At 47.3% G+C, this 15,332-nt stretch overlaps 1 protein-coding gene across 1 annotated transcript in view; it reads right to left on the bottom strand.

The window, feature by feature from the left end:
- The window catches only part of GNAS (GNAS complex locus), a 198,195-nt gene extending 183,286 nt beyond the window's left edge, over positions 1 to 14,909 (bottom strand). The window contains exon 1 of the mRNA XM_063296989.1: positions 14,519 to 14,909. Coding sequence (XP_063153059.1) covers positions 14,519 to 14,762 — 244 coding nt within the window. The 5' untranslated portion in view covers positions 14,763 to 14,909. The remainder of the gene's footprint in view (positions 1 to 14,518) is intronic.
- Between the last annotated feature and the right edge of the window lie 423 nt (positions 14,910 to 15,332).

The raw sequence follows: 15,332 nt of genomic DNA on the forward strand, positions 1-15,332 counted from the left end.
CGCAGGCAACCGCAAATGCCAGGTGGGTTACGGTCCGATTTTGCAACGGCGTTAAAATCAGACCCCTGGCTCCTCGCCAACCCCAACAAGGTCACCATGGACCAGGACCTCGCGTGGGCGGAGGGAAGGTTATACGTACCTGACTCTCAACAACAGGCGATCCTCAACAGATCACACAACAGCAAACAGGCTGGTCACTTTGGGTTCTTGAAAACCCTACATCTAACTCGGAGGCAGTTTTGGTGGCCCTCGTTGAGGAAGGACGTCAAGCAGTATGTGGCGTCCTGCCCAGTGTGCGCAATGGCCAAGCAGCCAGCTGGCAAACCCCAGGGGCTGCTGCAACCCGTGGCTGAACCCTCCCGCCCGTGGGATGAAATCTCAATGGATTTCATTGTGGACTAGCCAAAAGAAAACAGTCATATGGGTAGTAAAAGACTACTTCTCAAAACAAGCCCACTTCATCCCCTGCGCCTCGATCCCGTCAGCACAACAGCTGGCGAAACTGTTCCTAGTCCACGTGTACCACCTACATGGCTGCCCCTCCCACTTGGTGACCGATAGGGGCACACAATTTACCTTGAGGTTCTGGCGGGCTTTTTTAAAACTGATAGGTACCCAGCAAGCCCTGTCAACCTCCTGGCATCCCCAGACAGACGGATCTACGGAGATCCTGAATGCCACACTGGAACAATTCCTCCGCTCCTATATCAATTACCACCAGGACGATTGGGTGGACTTACTCCCATTTGCAGAGGTCGCATACAATAACGCGATACATCAAAGCACGGGACAAACCCCCTTTGGGGTGGTGTCGGGTCAGGAGTTCGTCCCCATCCCTGAGTTACCCCAGCCCCCGTCCCCAGCAGTAGCCGCCTGTGAGTGGGGTATGAAACTTGCAGATTCCTGGCCGATCATCAAAGACGCGCTTAAAGAGGCACAAACCGCCTACAAAATACAAGCGGACAAACACCGGCGCCAACAACCAACGTTTTGGGTGGGGGACATGGTCTACCTATCCACCAGATTCATAAAATCACTGCAACCGTCCAAAAAACTGGCCCCCAAGTTTATTGGGCCATTCCAGGTGACACAGATCATGAACCCAGTCACGGTGCGCTTGGACCTGCCCCATAATTTAAAGAGACTGCACCCGGTGTTCCACTGCAGCTTACTCAAGCCAGCAAGTGACCCCTCCCGGTGGCACCCACGCACGCCCCCCCCCACCAGTGATGATAGATGGGCAGCAACACTTTGAAGTAAAGGAGGTGCTTGACTCCCGCAAGCGACGGGGCTCCCTCCAATACTTAATCAAATGGAAACACTTCCCGCACCCTGAGTGGGTCGCTGCCCGTGACATCCAGGCTCTAGACCCGTTCCGCACCTTCCACACCACCTATCCCTCCAAACCCGCAGCTTAACCTTCTCAAAGGGGGGCAGCATGTCATGATCACCGTTGCAATGCTTGTGACATCGCAACGGCTCGCATGACAATGCAGGGAAATGGGTCCCTGGCGGATTAAGGGAAAAGGCAACTAGGTAACAAAAGAGAGCAACAGGTGCTGGCAACAAAGTATCAACTCTAGCCGGAGGCACGGAAGAGAAAGATACAATGTTGCAAAGAAAGCAATTGACAAGACCAGACCAAGAGGTATGCCCGAGCTGTCAAAGAGATTACGAACCTGATCGCCCGGCAATGAACCATCACCGGCCAGGGAAGCAATCGAGGAACGCCCGGAGCACAGGAGGGGCTCCATGATCCCTCACCTACCGACGACGGAACCGGCGGGGCTCGGGGGCGCACCCCAAGTAAGAAGGGGTGGAGCGCTGACCGGCGCGGGCTATTTAAATCCCGTTCCGGTGCGCTCCACTCACTCTCAGCTTTCTTAAAGGGCACGCATACTGTTACTCAAATAAATCCAGAACCTAAGCCTATGCTAGTGTCTGTGTTTTTACTGGGTAGCAGGCAGAGCCTGACACATCTGCTTCCTTATTCCTACTGTATATACCTCAAGGGAAAAGGGTTCAGGCCAGGCCAGATTTGCCACCAAAAAGGACCTATTTTACATATGCATTAGAAATGTTTTTAAAGGCCACATCCATGCAGCTACTTTGCCATGCTCCTCTCCCATCCTAGAATTGGAAGCAAATCATGCTACTCTAAATTTTGCTGTCCAGATTCCACGGTCTGTGATTGGCGGTTCCTTCTTCCAGCCCCACCCAACTTCATCTGGTAGCTGCCATTTTTCTTTCTTGGGGTACTGAGGATTGACTCAACTTTTGTTGCTGTGCCTTGGAACTATGAGTTGATCAGTTGACCGTTTGATCTATCAACCAATATGTGGCAGCAAAGCATTACGGTTTTGAATCTCTTGGCTGTCATCTGGTAGTCATCTGTATTTATGCAGTGGATAAATGCTGCTGAAGACCTGGAGTTTGCTGTGGGAGTTAATTTGGGAGTTGTAACAACACAACATTAGGAGAGGAAGGGAACTGATGATACCCAATTATCCACCTTAACTACAGATTGGCTAGTCAGTTTATTTATTTAAAACATTTATATAGCTGCCCATCTTAAAACAAACCTGGGCAGCTTACAACAAATAAAACAATATAAAGCAGTATAAAACCAACATCAATAAAACTAAAAACAGAAAAACCTGGCACCACAGCTTTACCTCTCTGATGCACCTGCCTTCTCGTACCACCCCAACGTCGCCCTCTCCCAACATCTGGGGGAAAAGCCAGGTTTTAACTGCTCTCTGGAAGGATAGAAGGGTGGGGGCCTGTCGGATCTCAGGGGGGAGGATGTTCCATAGGGCAGGGGCTACAGTGGAAAAGGCATGCTTCCAAGGACCCACAGGATGACAATCTTTAAGGGAAGGGACCTGGAGCGTGCCCACCCTATCAGCTCTGGTGGGACAGACCGATGTCCTCAGGGAGAGGTGGTCCTGCAGATAACCTGGTCCCATGCCGTGAAGGGCTTTAAAGGTGATGACCAGCACCTTGAATTATACCTGGAAGAAAAATAGAAGCCAGTGCAGCTCACACAACAAGGGTGTAACACGGGCAGACCTAGGGATGCCCAACACTGTGTGTGCCATTGCATACTGGACCAGTTGTAGTAGTATGTAGTAAAGTCTTGTCCAATGCCTGGAGGTTTTGGGGAACTGGATGGAGAGGAACAGGCTTAAACTCAACCCTGACAAGACTAAGTGGCTGTGGGTTTTGAGATCCCCAGGGCAGGGAATGTTTCACCTTAGTCCTGAACAAGATTGCACTTTCCTCCTCAGGATTGGTATGCAATTTGGGGGTCTTCTTAGACTCACAGGTCTTGAGGAACAGGCTGTAGCTAAGAAGGCCTTTGCCCAAATCCATCTTGTGCACCAATTGCATCTTCACCTGGACATGGAGATCCTTCAGACAGTCACTCATGCTTTGGTCCCCTGATGGACTATTGCAGTGTGCTCTACATGGGCATGCCATCTAAAACCACTCTGAAGCTGCAGCTAGCTGGTCCAGAATACCAGCTAATTTTGGGCACGCTACATGGGCAATTATATGCTCTATGTGGGCGTATCTCATCAGGCCAATGTAGCACCTTTGCTCTGTTGGCTGCACTGATTACCAACAAGTTTCCAGGTGCAATTCAATACCTATAACGCCCTTCATGGCATACTTAATGTTTACTTAAATGGCTATCTGCCTTCCATGGCTTCTGCCCAGTCTGTCCAATCAGGCAGAGTTGGCATGTTCCAAGTCGATCCATTAAGCAGTGTCACCTTATGGCACCTAGAAAGAGTGCCTTCTCTGTTGCACCTGCCTTCTGGAACAACCCCCCACCCCCACCATTACATATGGCCCCCATCCTGGCTATATTCCAATTTGCTCTGAAAACCTGGCTCTTTCCACAAGCCTTGGACTAGAGTGGGTGGTGGGTCCTGTGTGTTTGATTGTCCTTGATGATAAGGGTTGCTTTTCTTATGGTGCTGGGAGGGGCGGGTTGTCTCAGTTTCATTTCATTTCTTTCTTTCTTTTTTTTTGGTTTTACAATGTCACCCAGCAGCATTGTAGAGTTGAGTGGCTTTATACATTTCTAAAATCAATCCATCAATCAGTGGCCACTGGGAAGGAATTCCCAACCCCAAAGGCCACAGAAGTACAAGTCCTTTCCATTGCATCACAGGTGTTAAGCCAGGTACCGGCAAGTTAATTTCAGGGCTTTGGACTCTGTAGATTGACAGACTGATTGTTCATTGTTTTGACCACTAGGTGGCAGCATGACAGCAGCTGCAGAAGCTAGTTCCAGTCATCCTTGCAAGAGGACTGATGGATGGGTGAAGAGTCAGGGTCCAGGTTCAAGGGGAAGGTCCCACAGGAAACTAGTAGAACCAAATGGAGCCACAATGCCTTATGTTGTCCTTGGGCTGCCTCTGCTGCAGGAAGATGCTGAGATACAGGTGGAGGCACGAAGACATGTGCTCTGGAAACAGTGGGCCACCCTTGTGCTAGGACAAGGAAGCAGATCTGTATCTCCATGTGAGACTGCCTGGGAAAGGTCTTGTGATCCTCACAGAAGAAAGGTGTGATATAATGGTACAAATAAATAAATGGATCATTCCTAATTTGGAAGGAAAAGAAGGGAAGTTTAGTTCCCAGCATGGATGTCTGTACAGGCAGGGCCGCAACTAAGGGGGGCAACCAGGGCATGTGCCCCGGGTGCCGTGCTCTGGGGGCGCCAAGATGACCGCTGGGGGGGGGGCGCCAAAATGGGCGCGGAATCCAAGTTTGCCCTGGGTGACACAGACCCTAGTTGCGGCCACTTACCACGTACAGGGGTAAGTGACACAACTTAATGCTGGCTGGGGAATTCTGGGAGCAGAAGTCCACACATCTTAAAGTTGCAAAGGTTGAGAATCACTGCTATAATGCATTGAACGGAAGGATTTTTGTCTGAGTTTGCACAAATAAATCCTTTTCCTTCCCATCTCCCAGTCCTTGCTTTCTTTAGAAGCCACAGCTAACCCATCCTTAACCTCCTTGCAACAGAGAGATTCACCACCTAGCTATTATTCAGAGTTTTTTAAAAAAGATCTTGCATAAACATATACTTAGAATGCACCCAAAAGGGAAGCGTTCATTTCCAATGACTAATCTTCTGGGTTATATCCCCCTTTCTCTTTCTTTTCTTAAAACTAAAGCCAGACAGCAAGATTTGGTTCCTTGCTGAGAGCTTTCTTAGAGTACTTCCTTGAAAAGACATTACCAGGCAAGGCATCAAAGTCAACATTTAAGACACATACCCTGTATAATTTCCAGGAGGGATCAGTGCCGAAGTGTATTCAAAGGGCGAAGGAAGAGAAGTGCCTTTTGTGCAATTCAGCTAGGTGAAAAAAGTTATTCTTCAGGCAAGGAAATTTCCATTTCAGATGATATTTTTAACTACATGGGTTAAGTACATAATTTGGCAATTTTATTATTTATTTATTTATTTATTAAATAAATAAATTTATATAGCCGCCCAACTCATATACAGTGACTCTGAGGCTTACAGAACTAAAAGACCCTGATACAAAAAACCAGTAACCCCCCACCCCCCCATGGCAGTAACAGACACACTCAAATTAACCATTTGATCGGCTCCATATCAACCTGGGGTCCCCAGGACTGCAGACAAAATCATGTCTCCAGGGCCTTCTGGAAATATATCAAGGTGGGGGCCAATCTTATCACTGGGGGAATGATATTCCATAGGGAGGGGTCCACCACGGAGAAGGCCCTTCATCTTGGTCCCACCAGATGTACTTCCCTTGTAGATGGGACCCGCAACATACCCTGCCTCCCCACTCTGGTGGGCCGGGTAGATGTAACTGGGGTGAGGTGGTCCTTCAGATAACCTGGCCCCAAGCCATGTAAGGCTTTAAAGGTGATAAGCAGCACCTTGAATTGGGCCTAGAAGCAAATCGGCAACCAATGTAGCTCCCACAAAAGAGGTGACACATGTGCAAGTCTAGGCTTGCGCCAAACTGTGCAGGCTGCCACATTTTGAGCCAACTGAAGCTTCCAGATACTCTTCAAGGGCAGCCCCATGTAGAACGCATTGCAATAGTCCAAATGGGAGGTGACTAGGGTATGGCCGACTGTGAGAAGGGCATATTGGTCCAGGAATGGACGTAACTGGCACACAACTTGCAGTTGCACAAAGGCCCTCCTGGCCACAACTGCCACCTGCTCCTCAAGGTTTACCAAGTTACATTACCTTCCTCTACCACAGCAGCTCCCTATGAATGGAGATGTATATTAAGCTGTTGGCAGCCTTCCCTTCTTGGCCCCAAACTCTTGAATGAACCAATTCCCAGTTTTTGCCAGTTAGAATGCTCAAAAGAGAAACGTTGAACATCACGTGTTACAGAAGTGCTCTTTTAAGTTTTCTTTAAATTTTCATTACGATGTTTATCTAGTATGTGCCCATGTTCATGCTCTTACATACCTACATTATTCTTGTGGGAATAATTCCAATAAAGGTATGGAAAATCTCCAATGAGTAAATTTATTCATGTATTACATTCCTGAGGCTGCAATCTTGTACACCCTTAGCTGGATCAGGTCCTCTGTACTTACTTCTGATGAGAAATACATAGGATTTTACTTGCAAAGGATGATCCACTGATCATTTAAAAATCAAGGTGCTAAGCAAAACATGCAAACAAACCCTCAGTTATCTTTCTGTGGGCACTCATGTAATCACTCTACGACAGGGTTTCTCAACCAGGGTTCTGTGGAACCCTAGGGTTCCACAAGAGGTCACTATGGTTTCTCAGGAAGATCACAATTTATTTTAAAAATTATTTCAAATTCAGGCAACTTCACATTGAAGAGTTAAGTTTCATTCTTTAGTTTAAGAACACCATTAATGCATATGTATACAGGCCTACCCATGAATTGAATATAATAATTTTGTAACTTGTGGCCTATATTTGAGCCTGAATGTGCAGGGGTTCCCTTAGGCCTGAAAAATACAGTAGACTCTCAGTTAACCGGAACTCAAGCAACTGGCGCTCTCAAGGAACTGGCAAAAAAATCTGTATCTCTCTGCTGCCATCTAGTGGGTATTAGGGTTTAATAGTAACTCTCAAGCAACCAGAAACTACATTCATCCAGCGTCTACCAATTCCCATGGGTGCCGGTTAACTGAGAGTCTACTGTATTTCAAGGGTTCCTCCAGGGTCAAAAGGTTGAGAAAGGCTGCTCTACGATGAGTACCATAAGCTTATTTTTAACATGTTTAGCTTGAAAGATAAGGTTGAAAACATGCATGCCTGTTGATCAAAAACACATCTGCCACAAGCAGCAAAGGTAGTTTTAGTTCCTTCAGCTCAAGTGCTTTACATAGTGTTTGGAATAGCGGTGGCCAGCATTCAACCAAGATAAATTATAAGCTTTAAGTCCTTCCTTCTATCTACATTGTTTTCCTCTTAGAGCTACTTTGTCTAGTTCTATTTCACACAGTTCCATGATATAGCATAATGATATATAGTCTGCATGATTCTAAGAATGAAACTCCTTTGAAATATATAAAACCAAAAGACAACTCTTCCTGACAATTATTTCTTCTGCTGATCATTCTACTTTGAGTTTCAAAAAGCAAGAAAGTAAGGAGGATAATTTTCTAGATGACAACTTAAAGCTACCTTCAGGAAGAACTTCAAAGGCTGAAATCAGCATTAATCTTTGAATGATCAATTTGGCAGTTTCTCCATAAAATGTCTAGAAATAGAAGAATTGACCTCCCCTGAGTAGATGTATGTTCTAGTTTATCCTTCATCAGACCATTTATAGATCAGCAACAACTACCGATCTGCAGTCAAGACATGAAAATTGGGGAAATCACAATGGCAGATGAAAAATTAGAGGTCCATGGAATCCCAAAAAGGGAACTAGTTCATTTTATTAATTGTCAGGATATAAAGTCAACTTTCCCATGAGAGGAGCTCAATTCCTGCTGACTTTGTGAATGCACCTATGTAATTGACTTGGCAATTAGTATTAATTAATATTATTAATTGTACAACAGCTGCAGAATGCAGGACATAAAATACTGGATTTAAGTTACAGGTAGTCCTTGGTTAACGATGGTAATTGGGACCGGAATTTCTGTCACTAAGTGATGCAGCTATAAAGCATGACACCACGTGACCACACTGGCAACGGCAATCCCGGCACTCCCAGTTACCATCATTAAGCGAGGATTGCAGGACGTTAAGTGAGTCCCAGGTGGCTGGCAAGCAGGCAAGGCATGGTGCGAGGCACAACACAAGCACAGTGGGGCTCAGGGGGTGGCTGCTGCCAGGTGGGAGTGGGTGTGTGAGTGGCCCCAAGGCACGATGGAGCTGGGGGTGGCTGCTGCTGAGCAGGGGAGGGTGTGCAAGGGCCTGCAAGGCACGGTGCATGGACAGCAGGGCCAGAGATGGCTGTTGCTGAGCAGGGGAGGATGCAAACGACTTACCGAAGCGACTTGTGACTTTCCCTGCCGGCTTCCCTATTGACTTTGCTTGTGGGAAGCCAGCAGGGAAAGTTGCAAATGGCAATCATGTGACCGCAGGATGCTGCGACCGTCGTAAGCGCAAGTTGGTTGCCAAGTGCCCAGATCGTGATCACGGGACCACAGGGACCATGGGGCAACTTCGAGGGCCAGTCATAAATACCACTCATTCAGCACCATTGTAACTTGGAACAGTCGCTGACTGAGTGGTTGTTAAATGAGGACTACCTGTACAGGACAACTGATTTCAAATGAGAACAGTTTTATAATAGTATCAATTACTTAGAAAGATATATTCAAGTGGAGGCTAGACAATAAGCTGCTGGGGGTGCTTTAACTGGGATTCCTACCGTGAACAAGGGCTAAGTGACTCCCTCAAACTCTGTAATGTTGTGGTTCAAAGTGTTTTAGACAACTTCAGCAACTCTAAGTTGCACTAAACGACCACTGATGGCCAACCTATTTACTCCAAGTAGTTTTAAGACTACATTCACCTTTCTTCTTCTCCTGTTATTGTTGCGTATTGTTACGTAGACCAGGATTTAATCTGAGAAAGCAATGGTTTTAAAAACCTTCCCTACAATCCCAGTCAACATAGCCATTTGGTTATGCTGGAAACCACATCCTTCTTCCCAAACTATGAGAGAGTTAGCAAGTTTTTTAGATAACACAACAGAGAATCTTACACAGTAACTCTTCTAAGCTACTCCAGCACCAGAATGGCAAAAGAGCAACATAACTAAATAACTGATATACATTCTCCAAATTGTTTTTTATCGGTGAAGACAAAAAGAAGAATTGAACAGACTGAAGAAGATTAAGCCTCTCCCTTTCCCTAGGGCCTCTTGTTTTGAACTTTATGGAGGGGTCATTAAGTATCCAGGACAGGTGGGAACACAGACAACATTTGCTTGGAAAGTGATGTTTTTTCCAAGCTTCAGCAGCCTTGTCTTGCAAGGCCTTCCAAAAGGCTTGGTGCCAAACCACAGGAAAGGAACTGGTCCAGCAGATTGCAAAACTTGCCCCAACTGAAAATAAACAAGAAATGTTCCACCATCACATGACAAGCCTGCACTAAGGTTGCTACATTTAACACCTCTGTCCACTGTGGAAGCTAACAACTCAGTATTTAACTAGACTGGAGTTCTTCCCCTTTGAAGGGAGAAGAGAAAAAAAAAAGACACGCTGGTGAAGAGGAACAGGGTTTCTGCATGCAGGAGGAGGAGAACAGCATCACTTCCTAGTCCTTCTGAATGAAATAAAATGCTGATGTTAGAGGGTGGAGCTTCTCTCTCAAAAGCTCCATGCCTGGAGATCATCTTCCCACTCTCCCTTTGGCACCCAAATCTGGTACTCAGACCAGATTCAGTTCTGTATCCACAATGCAGCTTTATGAATATTTATTTATTTTTATCCCACCTTTATTAATTTTATAAATAACTTAAGATGGCAAACATACCTAATACTCCTTCCTCCTCCTGTTTTCCTCCCAACAGCAACCCTGTGAGGTGAGTTGGGCTGAGAGAGAGTGACCGGCCCAAGGTCACCCAGCCAGCTTTCATGCCTACGGCAGCACTAGAACTCACAGTCTCCTGGTTTCTAGCCCAGCGCCTTAACCACTAGACCAAACTGGCTCTATGAATGTAAGGGAAGAGAAGCACTGCAGCACTCCATTAGAATATACAACAGAGAAGTACGCGTGCAGAGGTCTCATGCTATATTTTTGGATCAGTACACATGGTGACAGAAGATATAGGAAAAGCTCATCCAGGCCACTGTGGTCTACTGGGGCTTTGGATTTCATTCCAAAAAAGTAGAATCCACTACAGCTGCCGCATGATCTCAGGAAAAGACACAACTACATGATGCTGGAAAAAGAAGCAGCTGCTTTAAAGAGTCACAGATGGAGGCTACATTTGCGCCCCCACGTTCCTTATGGAAATGAAACCCAAGCACTGCCCAGCAGTATTGTCCATAATGATTGGCCACAATTCCCCAAAATTTCCTAGTCCCTCTTGGACATGCCAGGGGCCAAATATGGGACCTTTTATGTGTAATGCATGTGCTACAATGAGACATATAACCCTAACTTTCGCTTCTGGATGAGATATGAGCTACCAGAAATCATGGACGGGAGATGAAATAGTGTTTGCCCAGTTACCTTTAGGAACACAGGAAGCTCCTAGAAGGGCTACTGGGGTATATATAGATCAGTGTTACCTGTATCAGCCATATTTCCATTTTTAGTCAAATGTCCTAGTTTTTCTGGCTCCTTATACCTCTAGCTGTTATCACGAGACCAATCTGACTATTTTGCTAAACATCGCTAAATATTGCTCCACTCTCAATACAATATGCCACAACCTTTAAGTAGCTCTTTGATATTGTTGGATAAATCAAATACAATTCAGCAAAGATTGGGAGAAAAATGCAGGGCTGCCATAAATAGGCCTTTCATAATTACTGTAATCAATTTTCACCCAGATCCTCATGATCACCAAGGAGGGAGGGGAACCATGGCTTTGTTGTTTATTCGTTTAGTCGCTTCCGACTCTTCGTGACTTCATGGACCAGCCCACGCCAGAGATTCCTGTCGGTCGTCAACACCCCCAGCTCCCCCAGGGACGAGTCCGTCACCTCTAGAATATCATCCATCCACCTTGCCCTTGGTCGGCCCCTCTTCCTTTTGCCTTACACTCTCCCTAGCATCAGCATCTTCTCCAGGGTGTCCTGTCTTCTCATTATGTGGCCAAAGTATTTCAGTTTTGCCTTTAATATCATTCCCTCAAGTGAGCAGTCTGGCTTTATTTCCTGGAGGATGGACTGGTTGGATCTTCTTGCAGTCCAAGGCACTCTCCGAATTTTCCTCCAACACCACAGTTCAAAAGCATCGATCTTCCTTCTCTCACCCTTCCTTATGGTCCAGCTCTCGCAGCCATATCTTACTACGGGGAACACCATTGCTTTAACTATGCGGACCTTTGTTGTCAGTGTGATGTCTCTGCTCTTAACTATTTTATCGAGATTTGTCATTGCTCTTCTCCCAAGGATTAAGCGTCTTCTGATTTCCTGACTGCAGTCAGCATCTGCAGTAATCTTTGCACCTAGAAATACAAAGTCTTTCACTGCTTCTACATTTTCTCCCTCTATTTGCCACTTATCAATCAAGCTGGTTGCCATCATCTTGGTTTTTTTGAGGTTTAGCTGCAAGCCAACTTTTGCACTTTCTTCTTTTACCTTCATCATAAGGCTCCTCAGTTCCTTCCTCTTCGCTTTCAGCCATCAAAGTGGTGTCACCTGCATATCTGAGATTGTTAATGTTTCTTCCAGCGATTTTAAGTCCAGCCTTGGATTCCTCAAGCCCAGCTTGTCGCATGATGTGTTCTGCATACAAGTTGAATAGGTAGGGTGAGAGTATACAGCCCTGCCGTACTCCTTTCCCAATCTTAAACCAGTCCATTGTTCCGTGGTCTGTTCTTACTGTTGCTACTTGGTCGTTATACAGATTCTTCAGGAGGCAGACAAGATGACTTGGTATCCCCATACCACTAAGAACTTGCCACAATTTGTTATGGTCCACACAGTCAAAGGCTTTAGAATAGTCAATACAACAGAAATAGATGTTTTTCTGAAACTCCCTGGCTTTTCCCATTATCCAGCGGATATTGGCAATTTGGTCCCTAGTTCCTCTGCCTTTTCTAAACCCAGCTTGTACCTCTGGCAATTCTCGCTCCATGAATTGCTGAAGTCTGCCTTGCAGGATCTTGAGCATTACCTTACTGGCATGTGAAATAAGTGCCACTGTTCGATAGTTTGAACATTCTTTAGTGTTCCCCTTTTTTGGTATGGGGATATAAGTTGATTTTTTCCAATCTGATGGCCATTCTTGTGTTTTCCAAATTTGCTGGCATATAGCATGCATTACCTTGACAGCATCATCTTGAACAGTTCAGCTGGGATGCCGTCGTCTCCTGCTGCCTTGTTATTAGCAATGCTTCTTAAGGCCCACTCAACCTCACTCTTCAGGATGTCTGGCTCTAGCTCCCTGACCACACCGTCAAGGTAAGGTAAAGGTTTCCCTTGACGTAAAGTCCAGTCGAATCCAACTCTAGGGGGCGGTGCTCATCTCCGTTTCTAAGCCTTGGAGCCGGCGTTGTCATAGACACTTCTGGGTCATGTGGCCAGCATGACGACTCGGAACGCCGTTACCTTCCCGCCGAAGCGGTACCTATTGATCTACTCACATTTGCATGTTTTCGAACTGCTAGGTGAGCAGGAGCTGGGATTAACAACGGGAGCTCACCCCGCCGCGCGGTTTCGAACCACCGACCTTCCGATCGACAGCTCAGCAGTTTAACCCGCAGCGCTACCGCATCCCTACACCGTCAAAGCTATCCCCAATATTGTTATCCTTCCTATACAGGTCTTCTGTATATTCTTGCCACCTTTTCTTGATCTCTTCTTCTTCTGTTAGGTCCTTGCCATCTTTGTTTTTGATCATACCCATTTTGGCCTGGAATTTACCTCCAATGTTTCTAATTTTCTGGAAGAGGTCTCTTGTCCTTCCTATTCTATTGTCTTCTTCCACTTCCATGCATTGCTTGTTTAAAAATAATTCCTTGTCTCTTCTGGCTAACCTCTGGAATTTTGCATTTAATTGGGGATATCTTCCCCTATCGCTGTTGCCTTTTGCTTTCCTTCTTTCTTGGGCTACTTCTAGTGTCTCAGCAGACAGCCATTTTGCCTTCTTGGTTTTCTCTTTCTTTGGGATGTATTTTGTTGCCGCCTCCTGAACAATGTTGCGAACCATGGCTTAGCTCCTCCCTAAAACTGAGACGCTCAGAGCCGGGGAGGGAAGGGGGCGAAAAATTCCCTTCCCTAGGCTTTAATTTAAGATAAAACATTAAAATATTTTCATTAAGAAGCAATTGAACCAATCTGGAAGAAGCGACTTCCAACACGCATCGGCGCTCTCCGTGGATTTCAAGAGAAAACTTTTCTCCCTCCGAGATCTGATTTATTAAATTGGCGTGCCGCCCGATTCCCAATGACTCCGCGCGGCTCAGATCGCACCTCGTTCAAGCCCTGCTCCATCCGAAGATGCCCCCGCGCGCTGCAGAGGGAAAGGCAACGGGCCACAGGTCTTCCCGCGGCTAGATCTGAGCAGCCTAGCAAATCATCCATTCCAATACTTCCTGAACAGCTTAGCTGCACCTCCCCCAACCCGGCGCCCCCCAAATGCGACCCAGGGCAACTGCCCTGATCCCGACCACGTGGCCCTAAAGCGGACAGGCTGCGTTAATTAGCCTCGACTCTTTCAGTTACTAATCGCGGAGAGGCCCCTTCGGGTTGGTGTGGAGGGAGAAAGTCGTGTTGCAACAACAGCAAAATTTATGGCCCCAAAACTTTCGGACAAAAGCGGAACCCGCCCTTTTCCGGATCGTCTTTGCAAAACGTCTTGGAGTGCGCGTGTACGCGCGGAAGGAGAGAGGGAGGGGGAGAGAGATAGATGATACATAGATAAGAGCGGGGAGGGACAAGAACGCCACCAACATTAATATCCACCCCACAAAAGGCAAACGGCGAAGGAGAGACCCTGTGAGATTCCTGTTTTATGGGGCGCCAACCAGAGAGGGGAGGGGAGGAGGAGCAAACTGAATTACAGGCAAAGAAAGGCGGGAAAAAAGAATACAAGGCGGACAGGTGGCGCCTTCGAGGCGCGGTGAGCGACACCTGTCACCACCCCTGCCACGGTGGCCGAGGGTGATGGGCTTTACAACCCAACGCGTTGAGAGGGCGCCAGGTGGGGGGTGCCGTGAGGTATAAACGTAGATAGACAGACGGACATGATAGACAAACAGACACGGACGTAGCTAAGTTCGGAGACGAAGCAAACCTCCTCGCTCCGACGGCCCCCGCGCCCAGCCGCCGCCACGCACGACCCACCGGCACCTTCCCGCCCGGCTCGCTGACTCTCACCCAACAAAAGCAGCCTGTGCGTCTGTTTGTACTCCCTCTTCTCGGCTTTCAGGGACTTGTCGATGCTTTTGCTGCGCTTCCGATCCGCTTTTTCTTTGATCTTGCTGTTCTCCTTCTTGGCGGCTCGCGCGGTCCGACCGTCGGCGGCGCCGCGATCCTGCAGCTCCGGCGCCTCTCCACCTGCTGGACAGGCGGGGACGGGCAGGTGGTCTCCTCCGGAGCGGAGGCTGTAGCACATCCCCATGCTGGTGAGAGGGCGAGAGCGCGCTGGGGCGACGGGCGGGCGGAGGGTCGCGTTTCCTGCCTGCCCGCTCCGCGCGCGCTCCGCGGACGTCGAGGGTCTCTGCCAGGTCTCCCTTCGGCCGCTTTCAAAGTGGTGGAAACTTCTCCTCCGAACTCAGGGACGCATTTTGTCCTGCTCCCCTTTGGTTCATATTTCCCCCCTTTCAAATTAGAAAGCGTGTGTGTGTGTTTGGGTGTATGTGTGTGTCCGAGCGCAAAACACGTGACTGAGACGAATTTACCGTATTCTCCAGAAGAAATCGAAAGGCGAAGATCCAGCGTGACACTGTCCTTGCTTGCTTCCTTAGGTTTATTTAAATTTTTACGCTCTGCTGTTTAGTCCTTTCTCATCTTTTTCTTCCCGATCTACTGCACAAACTTCGTTGTTACAGTTTTGAAAGGGACGAGACAGTGCGCGACTATCTTAACTACAACTTGGTGCGACGAAAGAGAGATTATTGAAATAAATATATGCACGTAGTTGGGCACCAGCCAGAGTTAAGGCAAGGTTAAGGACCAATGACCTTTTTGA

The sequence above is a fragment of the Candoia aspera genome, chromosome 3 (assembly GCF_035149785.1).
Source record: "Candoia aspera isolate rCanAsp1 chromosome 3, rCanAsp1.hap2, whole genome shotgun sequence".
Lineage (NCBI taxonomy): Eukaryota > Metazoa > Chordata > Lepidosauria > Squamata > Boidae > Candoia > Candoia aspera.